A 21,291-nucleotide genomic window follows, 5' to 3' on the forward strand; every position below is an offset into this window, starting at 1 on the left:
TGCAGTCCAAGCATATACGGAATATGACAAATGGAAAAGGAGATAAAATTAGACGGGTATTTAGCCTTTTGTAAAGAAAAAAATCCCATTCTAGTTATTGTAGCTTCAAGTACATTAGCGTGTGAAATACCTAGAGTTTATTTGCATCTGAAAATCCTAATCCCCCATGCCTTTCATGGAAACAGATACTGCTTGTTTTGTTCATAAATATGCTTGAATATCTTAATTTATGAGGTTTCAAATTGCCATTGTAATGTTACGCTCTAATATGTGAAGAAATTAGCTCAAATGTGCTTTTATCTAGCTTTGCACGGTGTAAAGAGATTTATGCAGCATGCATACAAAGAATGCTCAATCAGTTGAAACGATGCAGCTCAATGCATAATTCAAGGATGATATTACCATTCATTATTCTTGTTAATTTATTGCTTTATTGTATTTCTATAAAACAATTCCATGGATAGCAGAGAAAACCTTAAATAACCCTTCAGTACTTGTCTTTTATAAAGTTACCTTTCAATCAGAATTAAAATACAATAAAAAAATAAAATAATTCTAATTTATATATTTTTATTTCTTGTTTTCTTCAAAATAGGAATGGCTTTGTACCGTCGTTTTAACCGTCGTTGTAACCGTCGTTGTAACCCCCTAACCACAGCTAAGATGTTAATAACACATAGTTTTGATGCACTTAACATAGCCTAAAAATAAAAAATACTATGAAACTAATATTCTACACTCCGAAAGGCAGAATGATTTAGCCCACAACATAACTAAATTAAGCAATACTGCTGCTTTTTATTACTCAACGCTTTTTCAGCAGTTTTGTTCGGTCAGCACCACTCAAATATTCAAAATAAAACATTTGTACAAAAGTTTAAAATATGAGAATTTAGAATAATCAATTAACTCCAGTGTAAACAACTGGATACCTCAACACCTAATGTAGCCTAGCTCATTGAAGGTTGTTGACCATTTCTTTCCCTCTGATATCAGATCCAGTGACTCTCCGTAAAGGCACATCCCTTATTCAAAGTTGAAAGAATACTGTTTTTAAAATCTAACCATTAGATTATAAAAGCAATTTCTTAAAAGTGGTGTGTGTTTGTGTGTGTGTGTGTGGGTGTGGGTGGTGGTGGTGGTGGTGGNTGGATACACGGATCGTGTTCAAATCAATAGGCACGCAATGACTCTAAATAATAATGATCACGCCACCAAACACACATTCAGACTAAAGGAACCAGCCTGTTTGGAAAATGAGAGAAGTAGAGAGTACAGGTATTTGGGTTCAACATGTAAGATACCAGAAACCTGTACTTAAGTACAGTAACAAATTATTTGCACTCCATACTTCCCACCAAAACGATCCAGTGAGAAGCCAATGAGAGGGTGTGTGTGTGTGTGTGTGTGTGTGTGTGTGTGTGTGTGTGTGTGTGTGTGTGTGTGTGTGTTCCCAACATGAACGTAGCACTATAACTTATAACACTGGGCTGAGCACTTCCTCCCGCTGACATCCAGCTGGCTGATTTGACACGAGTCTGTTTCACTAACTGCAGCAGGACAGCCGGGGAAACTGGAGCAGAAAATCTGGCCCAATCACACAAAGACACACAAATAAAATATTCTTTAAAAAAAAAGAAAAACTCCACACCGGCTCTGAGTTTAAAGAAACAGCAGGCAGCAGAGCATTCTGGGAGGTAGCATTCCGATATTGGAGAAGCTGAAATGACAGACTGGAGTCCATGACGAAGGTTTCCCAAAGCAGTGTGCAGCTATTTTGAAACGTACGACATCAGAGCCAAAGAAGATGCAGAAGTATTCCACATTCCCTCCCAAATATTCGACATTTTCATTCCAACCCTCGTACGCAGCGCTGCGAGGGGAATTCAGGGAACAGGAGCAGGCACAAAGTGAACCATCTGTAAAAGTCAGAGCTGGTCCCCTGAGTCGGAGCTAGCACCGGCGGCTACCGCTATTTCTGTCCAACAGTAAACACTGAGTCTACAGCGAGTCCAGCTGAGGGAAGATAACATCATCTGTGTGCATTTCAACGGGTCTGAGGCTGCTGGATTTAAACATTGTAGGAGATATGAGTTGATATCAACCAGCAACAGCAACTGGAGTCAAAAAACTTGAATAAAGAACGTTTTGTGTGACGAAAAATCTATTTGATTTGCACTAAACTTGACAAAATGGAAACAATTTGAGTTTCATTTTCAATTATTAGGGATCAGAGAACAAGATTATCAGATTTTATTTTGTATCACTTACAAACCAGATGCTCACAAACCTAATATTCAAAGTTATTTCTCCCTATAGTGAGGCGAAATAACAAGAGTTGCAACACATGTTTAAAACAATGTTGAATATATTTCAAACTGGATGATGTCAAATGTTGTACAGCCGAAGCTTCTGTAAGCCTTTTCATTGAAGATTGACATGTTTCATATGTCAAGGGCTTTTATTGTGAAAGAAAGGAAGGATTGGAACATGGCATACGTTGTTTTTGTCAAGGTTAAAAGGAGCAATAAAGTTGTTCCTCTCGGTTCAGACTACTGTTGTGGATTAATAATTCTCCTCCACACTTTAGCGTATTTATTTTATGACTAGCAGTTGGTTAGTGAGCTTGTTTTGGATTTAATCCTGAATCAGGAAGTGATCGAAACAAAAAAAATCATCGCTTTGTTCTGGACAGCAGCCTAATTACTCAGAGTACACACACACTGTTATTGTGGCCTCAGGCTGAACACACACACACACACACACACACACACACACACACACACACACACACACACACACACACACACACACACACACACACACACACACACACACACACACACAAAACCAAGCTAATGCTAAACACTCATTGGTGTTTAGAGAATCAATCCTCCAATCGACGGAGCTTTCTGAAACTCCTGATGCAGAAACGGTTATTGATCGGTGTTCAGAGGACGCACTCAGCGCTGATGAGAGCCGGCCAGGCGCTTTCAGACGGATCTTACTGGGACATTTATCGCAGAAAATACAAGAATGGGCTGGGAAAGCTTTGTTGGCTTCAGAGGAAACAAAACAAAACAGAGAAGTGAGGCGGATTACGTCCATCTCTGAGGAGTCAGTGGCATTTCACTCTGCTGAGCCCTCGCCTCCTCAGACGCTCACATGACCTCCCTGTCTGCAAAACGCTCGTCTGGATGGAAATGTATTCACCACAAACTCTCTGCTGGTCCCTTTTCTGTAGCGAAAAAATGCTTTTGAAATGAGCGAGAAAGTTCATTCCTGACCTTTGAAACTGAAGTTTTCAATGAATAAGGAAGAAAATCCTTTTTTTTGTCTAACAAGCTTCACAAACACTGGGTTGAACTAAAAAACTGACAGTATTTGTTGATGTTTTAATGAAAATGTCCAATAAAATGGAAGAAATACTGGGACATATAAACTGACATATGAGGTCCTGCTGATTCTGCCACGGACAGAAAGCTCTTATGTGTCCTTGGAAAGATGGACTAGTTTGGAGGATATCCATCTCCCAGTAGGCTTTACACCTTTTAATGTTGCCAAGCATTAATTATATGATAGTCTCTTTGGACTGTGTGTGTTTGAATGGATACTGAAGTATGTGAAAGTAATCTAATCCCAAACTTAATGTTAATGTCAATAAAACCAAAGCATTTAAATCCAATGGTCGAATTCACAGCAAAAACGCGTCATTATTAGTTATCTGAAATGCAGCCTGTCTGGTTCATTAACAATGTTCATTTTCTGTCGTTTCCGACATGTTGTCTTTGTTGATTCTAAAAACAGTTTGTCCTTCTGAAGCGAGGACAAAGAACATGTCTTCCCTCCGCTCATAAACCTGTGATATCTGTGCTGATTTATTGTGAAGCGGAGCGGAGCCTCTGGCCTTGTTTTCCTGCTGAAAAAAAAACGTTGAAAATATGTTATTGTACTCTGACAGATCCAGGTCAGAATTTCAGGCGCTGTTACAGTAAGTGATCGAACAGGTGCCATCAAGGCTTCAGCTTAATACCCACAATGCACTGCGGTACAGGCATGTGGCGGCTGATGTAACAGGGTGGACAGTTATCCATGGGAAGGTTTAGCTCAGATGAAGCCAATCATAGATATCAAATTCAAGATACTAAAAGAAAAAATATGTTAAGATAGTTCGAGAAAAGGTTGAAGTCTTCGTTTTCATGGATCTGTTTTACTCCTAAATCTTAACATTTGGCAAACTGGGGTGTTCGTCACTCTCTGAGGTAGATTTATTTTACAAATACCGCGTTTTCTGGGATTTGAAAGTTCCCAATAAGGTTTTAATAAAGTTATAAAGGAAAATAGAAAAGTTATTAGGACTATTATTTTGGACTTTGAAGAACACCCGGTGATACCGTTTGTGTAAGCAGGCAGCTCCTAATTTAAAATCCTTCATGTTTAGTTATCAACTATTAAAGTCTAGGATGTCGATACATTTACCTTTATGACACAGCCTAGTTCTCGATTCTGATTGGTCAGCTTGGACATACCAGGGGTGGTTATTTTTTGCTAACAGACCTAAGGGCAGCAGGCAGTTACTCAGGAGGATCTCGGGACTATTTTCAGGAATATCAATCCGCAGAAAGAAGTCCGGTTAACTTAACGTCAGCAGTGGACAACAAACGTTAAAGAAAAGAAAAACAATGCATGGTAAGAAAAGAGGTTAAGAGACAGAGAGGTGGACGTCAGAGAAAGCAACAGAAGAAGACAGACAGGAAGTAAACACTAAAGGGAACAGCAGAAGAAGACAGACAGGAAGTAAACACTAAAGGAAACAGCAGAAGAAGACAGACAGGAAGTAAACACTAAAGGGAACAGAAGAAGACAGACAGGAAGTAAACACTAAAGGGAACAGCAGAAGAAGACAGACAGGAAGTAAACACTAAAGGGAACAGCAGAAGAAGACAGACAGGAAGTAAACACTAAAGGAAACAGCAGAAGAAGACAGACAGGAAGTAAACACTAAAGGGAACACAGTATGGGCTCTGGCAGCGTTTAAGGTTAATGGAAAATAAAACGTGAACAGACTTGGAGAGTTACAGAAAACCTTGATTAGTGCTGCCATTCATTATAAGTCACGTTGCTGTTGCCACGGATCCAGTTGTTGCTCCGCAGTCATTGGTTTATTTAGTGCGTAGCCATGTAATAAAGCAGCTAATCTGCAGCGAGGTGGTCATTAACCAATCAAGAACACCTCGACCTTACGCTGATGTGTTCGCTGCCTTGGCTCTGTCTTCTCGAACAGATAAGAAAGGTCAGAGGTGAAGGCCCCCCAAGGCCTGTTTTGTGTTTACCAAAACATGCAGCCTATTTTCTTTAAAAGCAGGGCCAGACAGATATTCCTGATCCTTCAGCTAGCTTTAGAGAAGGTCTGTCTAATTGCTCAACCAGAGACAGGACTAAGAAGATTGCTGAATCAATACTTATGTGTCTCTCCTGTTTGTAATTCATTGTGAAGGTTATGAATAATTCACCGGCGGTATTGATCGGACCTGAGAGGCTCGTCATCACCTGTAGAGTTAAAGAGCTTCAGGTGGATCAGACTCCATGAAGTCTCCAGGATCCACCAGGGACCGAGCATCCGACCGAATCCCAGAAAGGAGCCGTGTGAAGGGGCCACAGCTGCTCCTCTGGGACAGCATGCTAATTTAATGAAGCGTAATGCTGTAGCTGCTGGATCTGATGGTGTAACAGGAAACATGGGGAGCCTTTCTCACATGACTCCACAAATGATTAAAGACGTGACCAATCAAACTGATTTAATTTATCGGCTGCAAGTTTTGTGATTAATTAGTTAATTGTGTTAACTGTGCTTTGGACATCACTTCTGGTTATGACAACTGAATCCTACTACTTCCATCTTTTTTTATTGTATTTACTTGCACTATTTTGTCTGTTTTATTGTGTTGCACTGTTGGAGGAGCCTGGGACCTACGATTTCCATGAACTACACTGTAGCTACGTACGCATGACAATAAAAACTTGAATCTTGAAAAATCTTGAATCCAATATACCTTTAAAAGTGTACAGGAGCAATTGTGGAAACAACCTCCCATGTGAATGAAACCAAATGACTAACTTGGGAAAGGAATAAAACAATAGAGAGATACCATTGACTCACTAGGCCTAGGTCATGTCTGAGTGCACAAAGAAAGAAGAAGAAGACAGAAGACAAACTAAAGACCCACAGACGGGATTTAACCCTTCATTGCAAGCTTGAAAATGTCAATTTTAATTTAAACTCTATCGATTTCGAGAAGATTTATTGAGCAATCGACGTGACAGGGTCCAGCTTTATAGCTAATGTTCTAACACTAAAGGCAAACAGCATTATTTGAGCACTAACCATGACTCCTTTATCTATCCATACAGCGTAATGAAAAGATAAGATGAGACGGCACGGAGAGCTCTTCAAACACACGTGAACTTCAGAGGTAAATATGTGAATTATGAGCAAACAGGTCGGAGATAACAAAGAGAACATTAGGCTCCATCTGAGATGAGGAATGCCAGATATCAACAGTAACTACCTGTAACCAATTACCTATTTGAACAAAAACATAATCCATCCTACTCTGACCATGCAGCCCTGGTCTGACCCTAACCAAAACTAACCATAGAGGACTAATATCATACAATCACCACCGCTAAGCTAAAGGAGGCTAATGTTGGGCTATAAAGGAACTACAGCACGGTCACATGACTTCACGTCACCACCGCTAAGCTAAAGGAGGCTAATGTTGGGCTATAAAGGAACTACAGCACGGTCACATGACTTCACATCCCCACCGCTAAGCTAAAGGTGGCTAATGTTGGGCGTGATGGCGTTTGGTCGTCTCATTTAGACACTTGTTAGCAATCTCTGTTTTTAAATCCACTAGTGGGGTATTTATTTTTAAAATACTGCCATAGAAAACCATATCCTGACCCGCTGTGATATTACAAATTGACGGTTCGAGAGCAGCAAATGGCCGATGTAGTTTAGAAAAATTAGACTACATACATATTGGCAGGAATTATAATATTATCATTATAAAACTGCAGATAGATACAGTTCAAATCGAACTGGGGAGATAAGGTTTCTGAATGAATGCACGAGTTATTTGCATACCACAGTTTCCTTCTGCTTATCAGTAATCTTCAGCTAAAATATCCAGGTTTCTGAAACAGGAAACTGTTAGCATGTACACAAAATAACATAAATGTTATTATGTAAAGGTCCGTAGGGTTTACAGGATAAAATACGAACACTTGCTTACTCAATTAATCACAATGTCATGGTAAATGAGTGCAATTTCTGCAGCAAAGTTTCTGCAAACCCATCTAACTTGTCCTCTGATGTTAAATGTTTTTTTGCAGCAACCTAAAACTATGTGTGATGATATTCAGTACCAGTAAAACTCTTCTGTGGTGCGTTTCAGCTACAACGTCTGCAGCTTGGCATCCCTAAGATGAATGAACCTGCACGTTCACAGACTTTATCTACAGCAATCCACTCTGTTGATGTAGTCTGATTGAATTTGATGCAATAATGGGCCAGCCATATCCTGGGAGGCCTAATAGAAAAGCTAATTGTCAACCGGCCAAAACCATAAACACAATAAGTAGGGAACATGCACGTGAAAATCAAGGTTTTCAAGACCTTGTTTTTTTAAACCCAGAACAGCTTCCAGTTCATCCATGATGGACGGAAGCATCAGGTTTTTGAGGTTTAACAACAAAGCAAAAGCCCTTTTCCTGTTACTTTGCCTTCATGTGAAACAGAACATGGTCGCGGCCTCGTGGTCAAAGAAACTACTAATGGTCAACCACCATGACTGATGACTTTGAAGGCAATGAGTAAGGACTCTTTAAAGTAGAGACTACATACTGATATACACCTGAACATCAGCAGGAGAGGACTCTTTAAAGTAGATACACTAGATACTGATATACACCTGAACATCAGCAGGAGAGGACTCTTTAAAGTAGAGACACTACATACTGATATACACCTGAACATCAGCAGGANTAAGATGTTAATAACACATAGTTTTGATGCAACTTAACATAGCCTAAAAATAAAAAATACTATGAAAACTAATATTCTACACTCCGAGCACAGCAGAATGATTTAGCCCACACATAACTCAAAATTAAGCAATACTGCTGCGTTTAATATATCAACTGCTTGTTTCAGCAGTTTTTGTTCGGTTCAGGCACCACTCAAAGTATTCCAACAATAAAACATTTGAACAAAAGTTTAAAATATGAGAATCTTAGGAATAAATCAATTACCTCCAGTGTACAACAACCTGGATACACTCAACACCTAATGGTAGCCTACGGCTCATTGAAGGTTGTTTTGAACGTTCTTTCCCTCTGATATCAGATCCAGGTGATCTCTCCGTAAAGGCCACATTCCTTATTCAAGAGTTGAAAGAATACTGTTTTTAAAATCTAACACATTTAGATTAGTAAAAGCAAATTTCTTAAAAGTGTGTGTGTGTGTGTCTGTGCGTGTTGTGTGGTGTGTGTGTGTGTGTGTGTGTGGGTGTGTGTGCCGTGTGGGTGTGTGTGTGTGTTGTGTGTGTGTGTGTGTGTGTTGTGGTGTGTGTGTGTGTGTGTGTGTGTGTGTGTGGTGTGTGTGATGTGGTGTGTGAGGGCGGGGGGGGGGGAGCGGGTGTGTGTGTGTGTGTTGTGTGCGTGCTGTGTGTTTGTGTTGTGTGGGGGGGGGGTGGTGTGTGTGTTTTGGGAAGAATCATTTCACAGCACTAAGTCCAATAGGTGATGAACTTCAACTCCTTGATGTGTTATGAGTGGATAGGAAAAGTGCACGATAAATACAATATTATCCTCTTTTCACCCTCTGTCTGAAACCAGAGCCCAGTCTGCTCTGATTGGTTAGCTGGCCGGCTCGTTTGAGATGGTCAACCGCTTAGAGATGTCCCGCCTCTTAGCAAATCACATAGAATGCGCAAGCCAATAGACATGCGATTGTTACATAGTGATGTCATTATGCTACAGATGTAAACAAAGGTACCCAATTGAGGTGTTCCCAGCAGATGGGGAGTGTGTGTTCCCTCTGGTGTGCATTTTGGGATTTTAGCCTTTGCAGACCATTAACATGCACAAAAACCTATATTACACACTACAGAAAAGGGAAAACTATTAGTTTAAAGTGTTTCCTTCTAACAGTTAACGTTCACTGTGTCATATCAATATGGCACAGATTCCCTACCGTATATTCATATTATGTTTTTACTGTATTTGTTTACAGAAGGGCTGTGAGACAGGCTGTGCTGAGGACCAGTTCCGGTGTCACAACAACCTCTGCATATCGCTCAAGTGGCTGTGTGATGGCCAAGAAGACTGCAAGATGGGGGAAGATGAGAAAAACTGCCAGGAAACAGGTGCAAAAGCAATGTCCTGTAGTTTGCATAAGGTTCATGTACTGTAGGAAGTGCTACTGAATTACATGTCTGTGCATAGAACATTTCTAAACCTTGTGTGCCCAGGAATGTTTTTTTCTTATTTCTGTTTTCTTTATTATTCTATATATGGTGAAAGAAAAGGCTATCCTCTCAATAGCTATGAGATGTACTCAATGTGATTTAGTGAAAGGTTTGTTGTTGCTTGTCGAAGGTCATTGCTTTCCAAAACCTTTACCCATGACGAATATAAAATGATTCCCTTATCAATGTTAGATTTTGAATTCAAAAGAAATCAGTCCTTATTTCATTGGCATACATCCATTATGTTAGGAACATTGGTTTAATAAATGGAAGAATTGGCTGTATTAATGAATAGTGCACATGCCCTGTACACTATACAGTAAAAAGCATTAGAAAATTAGGGATGGTGACTTCCAGAAACATTTCAATAGTCTCTATGAATTTCCATGCTAATTGCAGTCCTTGAAAATGAATCACTCTGAAATTCATTGAGATACTTTAATCGATAGAAATGGTCACAGTTTCTGCTAAATTTGCTCTGGAAAGTTATACTGTTTATTACTTGCAAAGCACTGAAGACAACATCAATCTGTATTTAGGAGTGATCGACAAATACTCTCCAAGAAACCACTTTTTCAGTCAGCTTTGTGTGAAATCGTTCACTTCTTCACACTGTAGAGCCAAAAACTGAAAAGGTCTCACCTGAGTGATTTGTAGTTGACAAAAGCGGCTTGCTGACTGATATACCTTGCCCTTCTCTAGTGGCCCCTTCATGTTCCTTGAACGAGTATGTGTGTGCCAGCGGAGGGTGTGTGTCAGCCAGCCTGCGGTGTGATGGACATGACAACTGCTTGGATGGCTCAGATGAGGTTAGTGCAGCTTCACATGATAAAAAAAAAAACAAGCAACCAGAAAATCATTTGTTTTGATTTCCTGTGATTGCGCCCAACAACATCACTGGAATTGGGAGTTTTGATGATTTACGTTGTTCCTTTGCTGACAGATTGGCTGTGTGAAGGAGTGCAGGGAAGATGAGTTTCTCTGCCTGAATCGTGCGCACTGCATCCCTCGGCGCTGGCGCTGTGATGATGTGTTGGACTGCATGGATCACAGTGATGAGGAAAACTGCAGCCAGGGTAAGTGCTAGTGTGTTTTTAGAGTGGTGAAGTGATGACGTAGTTTTGTAGCCGCTCCGGAAGTTAGCATCGTAAACTCCCTCAACCAAATTCGAAGGCGTCAGTAGCGCTAAGCTAAAAGCATCTAATGTTTGGCGTGATGTTTAGCCACTAGTTAGCAACCACCGTTTTCAAATCACAAAGAAGCGTTAGGCATTCACAAGTGATGTTTGTACTGACATTTGTTATGTCGTATAGCAAAATGTGATAATCTTGTATGACAGTTTCCCCAGCATCTAACCAAACACAAAAAAGCTGACTTTGAGACAAGGAACCAGAAGTGCTAAAAGGCTAAGTCAATTACGGCTTTTAGGACTCATTCCTGCACCACTTTGGTCTGTGGTGGTTTCATGAGTTTTGATTAAACCAGTTTAACCACATGTTGCTGTATAGCTTCCTGGTAGTGGAACTATACAATTAAAGAAAGATTCAAGTAAACTTACTTTTTTGTTTTATATTTTATTGTATTACTTAATGTCACATTGTCAATCTTAGGTAAAACTAATTGTTCTAGCTTTATCTATTCGCAATTTTCTCCCTAGGGTAGTGTTTTTAAAGTTAAACTTCTTCCTGTGTGAAGTAATTGGTAGCTATGCTTTCAGAATATCGTCCTCAACACTGACCATTTCAAAGCATTTAATAGAAAGAAGACTGAAAAACAGAGAATAATTTGCGACAGGTAGGATGAGAAGATGAGTGGCAGGTTTTTGAATACAGCGAAGATGAAAGATTTAAGATGAGATGAATAGATTCAGATGTTGCTTTTGTGAGCCAAAATGATACAGGTCTGTCTGGATCATTATGTTAAATGATTTGTCATTGTAATCTTGTCATAAAGGTTTTTGAATCATATCTTTTAGCACCTTGAATGCACTTTTTCCAGCTCATTTCGAGTGTCAAAACGTCTTGAGGACTTATCTGTGTAATTGCAGGTGCTTTCTTCTGCCGGGCGGATGAGTTCATTTGCAACAACACCTTATGCAAGCTTCACACGTGGGTGTGTGACGGCAAAGACGATTGTGGAGATAACTCCGATGAAGACGCTGACATGTGTGGTGGGTTCAGAGTGTCACTCACGAGGCTTTCCTTTGAAGATAGTCAATGCATATTTTATAAACCACTACTGTACTTCTCTATTTTTGCAATAGTGAATATTTCATTGTCTTTCCCTTCAAGATCGCATCCAGATTTTTTATTTTTTCAAAGACATATTAACTTTTCTTTTTATCTCCAGCAAAACTTCCCTGCCCTCCTACAAGGCCATTCCGTTGCAGAAATGATCACGTGTGTCTGCGCTCAGACCAAGTGTGCAACAAAGTGGACGACTGTGGTGACAACTCGGATGAAGAAGACTGTGGTGAGCACAGAATGCACTTATTAAACCCAGTAGCGTGGCGTGGGAAAAAAATTAGGGGAAGCCAATAATACGTCCTTTCTTTTGGGTCTGAGGTGTGGTGGTCAATGTAATAACGTAACCAGATGAGTGATTACAGCACCCGGTATCATTTTAAACACATTTGTATCATACAGATGCAGCACTTACACACGCCTGTTATCTAACCGACAGGTCCGCACGCACTCTCCAGCCAAAACTCTAATAAGCATTCATTCACAAACTAAATCAGGAGACCTTTAACGTTTTACGTCCGATTCGCTCCGTTGTTCCTCGCTGTACACAGCTACAGTTTGGGCATTGGCCTGTCATCAGATTGTATTGGTTGTTGCTGCTGCAGCGGAAGTTTAGTACAATTATTTTTGATTAAATACTCCAAATCTCCACCCTCCATAATTGCACTTGCTTCAGTTGCTTGCTACTTTCTAACGGCGGTGAGAGTGGTGCAGTGACGCTATCTATCTTCTATCGATTAGATTTATGATTCGAAAATTATAAAAGTAGGGTAGACATGTGGATATTATCCGACTGAACAAAACGTACCTAACAGGTTCGTTTTCCACAGACCTTTTTTCGAGCTATTTTCCAAAACCCTGTGGAGAAATCCCATTGCTATTTTGTCGAGGTAAACCGAGCGCAGCTTACTTCCGCTTTTTGGGACGCGTCACTGCACCACTAAGTTGATGCGATTTGATTGGATTGTGAGGCAAGGGAAGCCAGCCGCCTCTGGCTTCCCTTGGCATGGCCCTGACNGTGTATATCAGTATGTAGTGTCTCTACTTTAAAGAGTCCTCTCCTGCTGATGTTCAGGTGTATATCAGTATGTAGTGTCTCTACTTTAAAGAGTCCTCTCCTGCTGATGTTCAGGTGTATATCAGTATGTAGTGTCTCTACTTTAAAGAGTCCTCTCCTGCTGATGATCAGGTGTATATCAGTATGTAGTGTCTCTACTTTAAAGAGTCCTCTCCTGCTGATGTTCAGGTGTATATCAGTATGTACTGTCTCTACTTTAAAGAGGCCTCTCCTGCTGATAAAAGTAAAAGACATTAAAAAAAAAATGCAGTAGACCAAATGGTTTAATATTGTGCCGCCCTTAACCATTAAAATAATGTATTAACCGTTTGCACATAACTCAAATCCTCCTCCTCACCTGCCGTCCAGGTACCTGAGCCGGATGTTCGGGATGCACCCGAAGGAGACGGCGCGGCAGCTGAGCCTGGCGGTGAAGGACGGGCTGGTGGTGGAGACGCTGACCGTCGGATACAAAGGATCGAAGGCCGGCATCGAGCAGGAGGGATACTGGCTGCCCGGGGACGAGATGGTGAGCTCAACTCTGGAAAACACCTTCATTGGGTTTCAGACTGCTGGTTTCATACAACCAATACTCCCAAACCCACAACAAATACATTTACGAATACACTGAAAAGCATTAAAAACTCAACATTTAAGAAGCAGGAACTACACAACGTTTGGTGTTTTTCCTCAAAAGTCAAAGTCAACTTTATTGTTAATCTTTCAGTTTGTGTGTACAGAGAGATCGAAATACCGTTTCCCACAATCTGAATACAAACATACAAATATATATATATATACACAATCAATAGACACATTTATAGTTATACACATGCACACATTACGACATGCATAAAAGCACAACAATCAAAGTAACATTCACTAAAGCAGACTGAACTAGGAATCAGTTCTCTTGATGATGTGTTGCTGATCCCCAAAAAGATAAGATTCACAATTTGTATGTCTGATATTTACCTGGTGTGTGTCTGTGTTCTCACTGTGAGCAACACTTGGGAGAAATCACTGGAAGTCCAACATTTCCTGCTGAATATGAACAACTGTTGGCTTCTACTGGCCTTCTTAATTGTTTTCCAATTGATGGGCTTTAGTTTTAAGATGCAGTAGAAGCTGTCAAAACCAGAAATATAATTCCAGAAATATAATTCTAGCCAATCAAAGCTCAACTGTTAAAATAGACGGTAACGGTTAAGGCTCGTCTGCTTTGTATCGTCTTGAATTATCTAATACTTTTGCATAATAAAACGTCACTGAAAATTCCTCTAACAGTATCCTATACTCACATGTGATGATATTCATTTAAACCAGAAAGGTACTAAAAACTACAATCATTTAATATGAGAGAAACTTCTGATATCCCACCGGAGAAAGTTAGACATGGTTGCTTTAAAAATGACTTGATCGACTGATTGGTTAATTGACTAATCACTTTAATGATTGCAATTATACTAAAAATATATAAAAGTCTTGTAGAATAGCTGCTTATGTCACTAAATCAATTGGATCTCAGTTTTTATTAATAGCTTACGTTTTTTGATAGTTCACGTCCAAAATACTGCTTCCCTTTATTAATGCCTTTATAAACTGAGATGCATGACGAAAGAAAAGGATATTAATGAATGAAAAAGCCCTAATGTCCTGATAATAAACTGACTGTCTCTCTCTCTGCTAATAAAGAGAAACTAGTCCTTTTAGTTTACAGTTTCATTTGCATCAAGTTCCCTATTTGAGACGAGCTCACAGATTCTGTCACGAAGCCGTCCATCTGTCGAGTTGCTCGCCGTGTGAACACAGTGTTAAACACACACACACACACACACACACACACACACACACACACACACACACACACACACACACACACACACACACACACACACACACACACACACACACACACACACACCAATATGTCTGTTGTGCAGAGATCAAGAATGATTAAGATGAGGACTCTTTAGTTCCCTGCTTGTGTGCTCGAGCATCCCTCCTCTGTGCAGAGATGTGATATTAACTTTTTTTATTCCTCTCATGTGAACGCCCTGCTTTAATTCCGTCTTATTTCCCCTGTTAGTTCACAGCGTAGAGATGCTCTTATGTGTCACAGTGGTTTCACAGCAGCACTACCTGGGGAGAATCCACCATGTGTTACGCAAAGGGCACTTAATGGATTACTGTGGCTTTAACGTGGTGTATCTGGTGGATGCTTTAATCCCAGGGCTTTTTGCAAGAGGATGCTCGCAGTATCTGTCATGCTTTTAAAACTACAATCATCCAAGTGCAGGAAAGTCAGAAACAGCTGTTGTGATTTGAGTTATATGAGGATTATTGTATTTGGTTTAAAATGGAGTAGTTACCAAGAAAATACCAATCCAGCATCCAAGGTGTTTGGATTACAAGCCAGAAAATAGTAATGGGACAAAATATGCAAGATTTAGGAATGAAATACCAGTTAAACAAGCGCATCATCTGTGATTCAAAGGAAAGACTTATCATGCAGGAAATAACTGAAAGGACTCTTAGTTTTAATGTGATCATGTGATGAATGCTTATACACAAATAGAAATACCAGTTTTATTGACATTTTCTAGATGTAACCTGTGCTTCCAAGGTGTCACGATTACACGATGATTGGGGAATGTAATGCCTGCAGTGTCAACAGAAGTAATTGATATGATAGAAAAGCACAACATGACTCCAATGTCCAGCGGAGATCAAGGTGTTTTGTTTTAGCAGCCGGACTTATAAACACTACTCTCTGAATCTCTTGCAATCACAGGAGCCGGAAGCAGAGGGAAACAAGGTAAGGGCTGAATATTTATTATCAACCCCCCCCCCAACTAACATCGTTCTGTGAGAAATGGCCACATGCAGCCAGGCTGGGATTTGAGTGAATCTTTTCCGTGCAGGCTGCAAAAGAATTGAGACGGCAGTTTGTTCTGGTTAGTGCTGAAGGCTGTGTTCAAATATAATTATAAAGTATTCTTGCCCTGTTTGTGAGTGAGCCTGTGAGATGCACCTTTAAACCAAATTAGAACACAAGCTGAATTGCCTACAGCCTAAAGAGTGGTGCAGGAATGACTCCTTCAACCAGGAAATGAGTCAGCATTTCTACAGCTTCGGGGCCCCGTGTCTCAACAGTTTTTACATCATGATTTTTGTTAGAAAATATGGTCTGTGGTTAACATAAGCTGAAGAGATTTGTATTCTACGACATAAAATACGTCACTAAATACCCAACTGGTGGATTTAGAAAACGGTGGTTGCTAACACGTGTCTAAATGAGACGACTAAAACGTCATCACACCCAACGTTAGCCGCCTTTAGCTTAGCGGTGGTGACGTGAGGTCATGTGACCGTGAGTCCGTTCTTCGGTTGAAGGAAGGGCCCATTTCAGTCTCAGAGATGGAATTCAATTTAGGTTGAAGGGAGTTTTTCCAGTTTATAGTTTCATAATTTAGTAAAAAATCTTCAAAATCCTCGTCGAGTCCTTCATGTTTGTCCCACAATCTACTCTTGAAAGGAAACCAGTTCCTTAATTTAATTTATTACACGTAAACCGAAAAAAAAAAAATGTCAATATAACCAAATTTAAGTTTCACCGTAGTTGTAGCAGCTACGTGAGTGTTCCACTCGGTGTAATAACAATCAATTGGGCACTCTATGATTTTAAGGAAAAAATTTGTACGTTTACAATTTTTCACTCAACCATGAAATCCGCTGTGACCAAATTAGGTCAGACTTACTTCGTACACAAACAAGTAATCTTGGAATCGAACAAAAAAATCTGACTCGATAAAGATTCAGAATACAACGCGACAAATCGAGGCAACAATAACCGAACTCCTGTTTTACTAAGGATTTTCCATAGTACAACAACAAAAATCACGTTACGCGACCCACAAAAGGCCGCGACAGAGTTACATCGTCGACAAGATAAAAATATAATTGAGACAGGTGATAAACACTGGCGATTGACTTGGGTAGCGAACAGCCTAAGTCAAGATCGTCGCCCGTACCTTTTTTAATTGTGTGTAGGAAAAACAAAATGAGCGACAACGTAGCTAATTTTTATTTCTTTATTTTCTTTGTGCGTACGTTCCTGTCTTCAACATCTAAGTGCCAATTGTGAAAAAGAGACCCTCTTTGTGAGTGGTGTGTGGACGAACGAGGTTGGACGTGATAACAATGTAACCCAACATAGGTTTTGTACACCTTTCGCCCTTTGGGAAATAAACTCAGGGCCAGGCTGGGCAAACTTACGTATTCTGATCCATTCGAAATTCGACGTGGATGCACGCAAGAGTGGTAAAATTAGTCGTTTCGTGTAGATACTATTCACGCAGGTGTAAAGTAGTTCAGCCTCCTGAAGATGTTCTTAAACCGTGTCACGGACGTAACCTGGAAAGTACTCCAAAAAGTGCGTCTTTAATTTTTTCCTGCGTCCATCCGAAGACGCACACAAATTGAGATTTAATATTAATTACCACGTCACTAAGTGGTCCTCAATCGGAGCGTTCCCGAGGAACGCATTTCGGTTCCCCCAAAAAAGGAACCCGGAAACCGCTCGTAACAAAACATAATGTCCCAAACAAGTCCGTCACTATGTAGAAAGTTAACAAAAAAAAAACAGCGCATTTACGTTAGAGGTCTGATTTTGCGATTACAAACCGATATTCCTGATGCGTGCCAGGTACGTGAAGAAAACAAAACGATTCGATTTCCACCATGTACAACCCATAAACCTTGATTGGTGCCAATGTACTGAGTCAGGTGGGCGATTCGTTTCCACCGATTACAACCCGATATTTTCCTGAATCCGGCAAGTGTACCTGAAGTACAGTGGTGGCGATCTGATTGCACCGAATTACAACCCGAATTCCATTGAGTTTGGCCCCCGCGAGTGGTACGAAGTGCAGTGGGGCGTCGAATTCCACCGATTACAACCCGATATTCTATAATCGGCAGTGTACTGAAGTACAAGTGGCAGGCGATTCGATTTCCCTCCGATTACAACCCGATATTCCTGATGTCCGTGCCAGTCCGTACTGAAGTCATGGTGGCGAACGCGATTCCGCCATTACAACCCGAATATTTNCTGCCAGAATCTGGAGCTCTGCCCCTTGTGTGTGTGTGAGTGTGTTTTTGTGTAAATGTGTTTATGTGTGTTAATAATTACACACCCTCTCCTGGACCTCTCGCTTGTTGGTCACCAAACACACACACATACACGCTCACACACGCACTCACACACGCTCACACACACGCACACGCTCACACACGCACTCACACACACTCACGCTCACACACACGCTCACACGCTCACACACACACTCACGCTCACACACGCACTCACACACGCACACGCTCAGACACACGCTCACACACACGCACACGCTCACACACGCACTCACACACACTCACGCTCACACACACACACACACAGACACACACACACACACAGTGAATACACTTCTTTGTACTCGTTCTCTCTGACTGAGGAACTTTCTCTTTCCGTTTTAATTTTTTTTTTAATTCAAATAAACTTTATTGACAAAACACACAATACAAGGTGGTACACCATCAAAATATTGAACAACCAATGTTATAAGTTACAGCCACTTATTTTGTTGTTGTTGTGAAAAGGCCAAATATGTACACCTAGTTGTGACTTCTGTAGTAAAGGGACGATAAAAGACTACAATTCCCACAGTGCCAGCCTATCAACAGATACAGCCATGTATGGAAGAGGCTTAAGATATATGACATAAAGAAAGATAATCTAAGTTTGTTCATCATTTGATTTGGGTTTTTTGCCTCTTTTGATTTGTGTGTGAAAAGAATAGCGAGAAACTAATAAATTGAAAGATAACGTGTTAGAATTGTCTGTTTTTAAAAGTTGTCTAAGTGGCTTGAATGAAATGAAGGAAGGAAGCCGTGAAATTAAATCAAACTGTATCTCTTTCTGTTTCTCAGAATCTGTCTGAAGGAAAGTATAAAAGCTTCGATGAGTTCAAAGCCGACGCTCAGCTGATCGTCCACAACACGGCCATCCTGTACGGAGGTGAGTCCATCATTCATTACGTTCAGTTACAGATTTAGTTTTTCTATTATTATTTTTTGTATTAACCCCTTTTTTTATTCCTCAGAAAAGCCACATTTTAACTTTTATTTCATGGGACACATTTACTATTCAGCTTTAGGCCTTCTCCACTAACATAGATCTGATGTTGAAATCAAGATGAACCACAAAGCATTCAGAAATATAGCAAATACTGCAGAATTGTCCATATCTTTGACTTTCTCACTAAGTGCTCTTTTGTTTGTTTGTTTCAGTTAACAGCGACCAGGCGGAAATCGCTCGGCTGCTTTTCAGCGACACATGCCACGAGGTAACACGGTTTACTTTTCCTTACATTTAACAGCAGCGAGATTTAGTTTAGGTTTTAGTTTAAGGGCTTATTAGCACCGTGTCTCCTTGCTAATTAGTTCCTGCATTAAACTCTCTCTCTCCCCGTCTCTCCTCCTCCAGCTCAACGAGTTGTTGTTGTGTAAAACCTGTTTCTACCTGTCCAACGCGCGGCCAGACAACTGGTTCTGTTACCCCTGTGTGAGTACAACAACAACAACAACAACAACAAACATACACAACTACAGCTTCTCTGGACCAAATGGCTCTTAAAACACACACACACAGTTTGATTGTGTTCTACAAAGCACACTGTTTGTCACTGTTCGAACAGAAACCAACTTTTTTGACACAAATGTTTGGACAGTTTTGAGCCAGAAAGGATTAAACAAACTAATCGACAAAATGCTTTAATAATCCAAAACATTCAACATCACTCCCACTGACTACGTGACCCTTGTAACATGAGTCATTTAAAGGTCCCATGTCATGCTTCTCTGGTTAGTACCCGTCCCCTTGTGTGTTATGAAGGTCTTTCTGCATGTAAACGGTCTGCAGAGCCACAAACCCTCAAAGTACACCCTGTACACCCTCGGAGGTGTGTGTGTGTGTGTGTGTGTGTGTGTGTGTGTGTGTGTGTGTGTGTGTGTGTGTGTGTGTGTGTGTGTGTGTGTGTGTGTGTGTGTGTGTGTGTGTTTGCTCAGGGCAGGCTGACGGACAGTGAGTCTGCGGGGCGTGAAGCTGGAGATCTCGAGGAGGAGAGAAATTCCACAGATCTGCAGACTGACTGCAAACTGCTCACCTCAACAACCTCTTCCTCACGCCCGAGGTGTGTGTGAGGGGCATGTGTGTGTGAGGGAGGTGTGTGTAGAGGTGGGAAGTAGTACAAATACTTTGTTACTGTACTTAAGTATATTGTTCTGGTATCAGTAATTTAATCCACTACTTTTTTTCTGACAACTTTTTACTTTATACTTTTTACATTTTGAAAACAGGTTTGTTACTTTAGTTTTAATCTGCGTTTCATTACATCTATCATTACAGCAAATTAGGGTGAAGTGTCTTGCCCAAGGACAAAAAGTGATGGCTACTTTTTACTTAAGTACATTTCGAAGCCCATACTTCTTTACTTTTACTTGAGTGAAGAAGTTTAGTCAGTACTTCTACTTTTACCAGAGTATTTTTAAACACGAGTATCTGTACTTGAGTAAAGGATGTGTTTAGTTTTGCCATCTCTGGGCGTGTGTGAGGGAGGTGTGTGTGAGGGACATGTGCGTGTGAGGGAGGTGTGTGTGAGGGACATGTGTGTGTGAGGCTGTCTGACTGTCTGAGCCTCCGGTCAACACGAGTCAGAGCCAAGAGGCGAGACCACAGCGACACACTCTGCAGAAACTGACAATACAAGCCTGACCCCAGAGACCTCCATGGTTCTGATGAGCAGGGTCGAAAATAACATTGGATTTAAGTTGTTCATGCTCTACATGGATTAATAACTGAATGAACCTAGCAGGCAAAAGCACAGGGGCCCAAAGTATCAGGAACCCTTGGCTGTTAACTACAAAATGACTACAAAGAGGACACGTACCAACAAGGAAGAGACTCAAAATGACTACAGAAAGACGTACAATTACTTTAAAAAGGTTTAAAAGTGACTTGAAAATTATGAAAAAGTGACAAATCAACTATTAAGACACGCAGAAGGAATACAAAAAGACACACAATTATTACAATGAGACTAGCATTTACTACAACCAGACTTTAATGAGATGAAAAATCAATCAAAAAGAGACAATGTCGACCCCAAATTAATAAAAAATAGACTTAAATTGACTGCAAAAAGACATAAAATGACCACAAGACACAAAACAAGTAAAAAAAGATTAAAAGAAAGACACTTCGTACTGTCAGTTAGCTGAGTTTCTTCCCGTTAATCTGGTATGACACATTAATAGGTTTTTAAATATTAAGAAGCCTTGATACCATACTTACCAACCTTGAGACCTCAGAAATCGGGAGCCTTTCAAAATGCAAAAT

The 21,291-nt window shown here is 40.4% G+C and overlaps 1 protein-coding gene and 1 long non-coding RNA gene across 2 annotated transcripts in view; both read left to right on the forward strand.

The window, feature by feature from the left end:
* LOC104966550 (low-density lipoprotein receptor-related protein 1B-like) overlaps positions 1-21,291 on the forward strand; it is a 91,502-nt gene that overhangs the window by 47,028 nt on the left and 23,183 nt on the right. Inside the window, exons 11-15 of the mRNA XM_010795734.1 lie at positions 9,299-9,431; positions 10,236-10,342; positions 10,477-10,609; positions 11,581-11,703; positions 11,883-12,005. Coding sequence (XP_010794036.1) covers positions 9,299-9,431; positions 10,236-10,342; positions 10,477-10,609; positions 11,581-11,703; positions 11,883-12,005 — 619 coding nt within the window. The remainder of the gene's footprint in view (positions 1-9,298; positions 9,432-10,235; positions 10,343-10,476; positions 10,610-11,580; positions 11,704-11,882; positions 12,006-21,291) is intronic.
* LOC104966168 (uncharacterized) lies at positions 18,822-19,634 on the forward strand. Its single transcript, XR_800633.1, has 3 exons — positions 18,822-18,912; positions 19,185-19,240; positions 19,381-19,634. It is a non-coding gene; the product is annotated as an uncharacterized lncRNA (long non-coding RNA).

Source organism: Notothenia coriiceps, unplaced genomic scaffold, assembly GCF_000735185.1.
Source record: "Notothenia coriiceps isolate Sejong01 unplaced genomic scaffold, NC01 NC01_scaffold00037246, whole genome shotgun sequence".
Classification (NCBI taxonomy): Eukaryota; Metazoa; Chordata; class Actinopteri; order Perciformes; family Nototheniidae; genus Notothenia; species Notothenia coriiceps.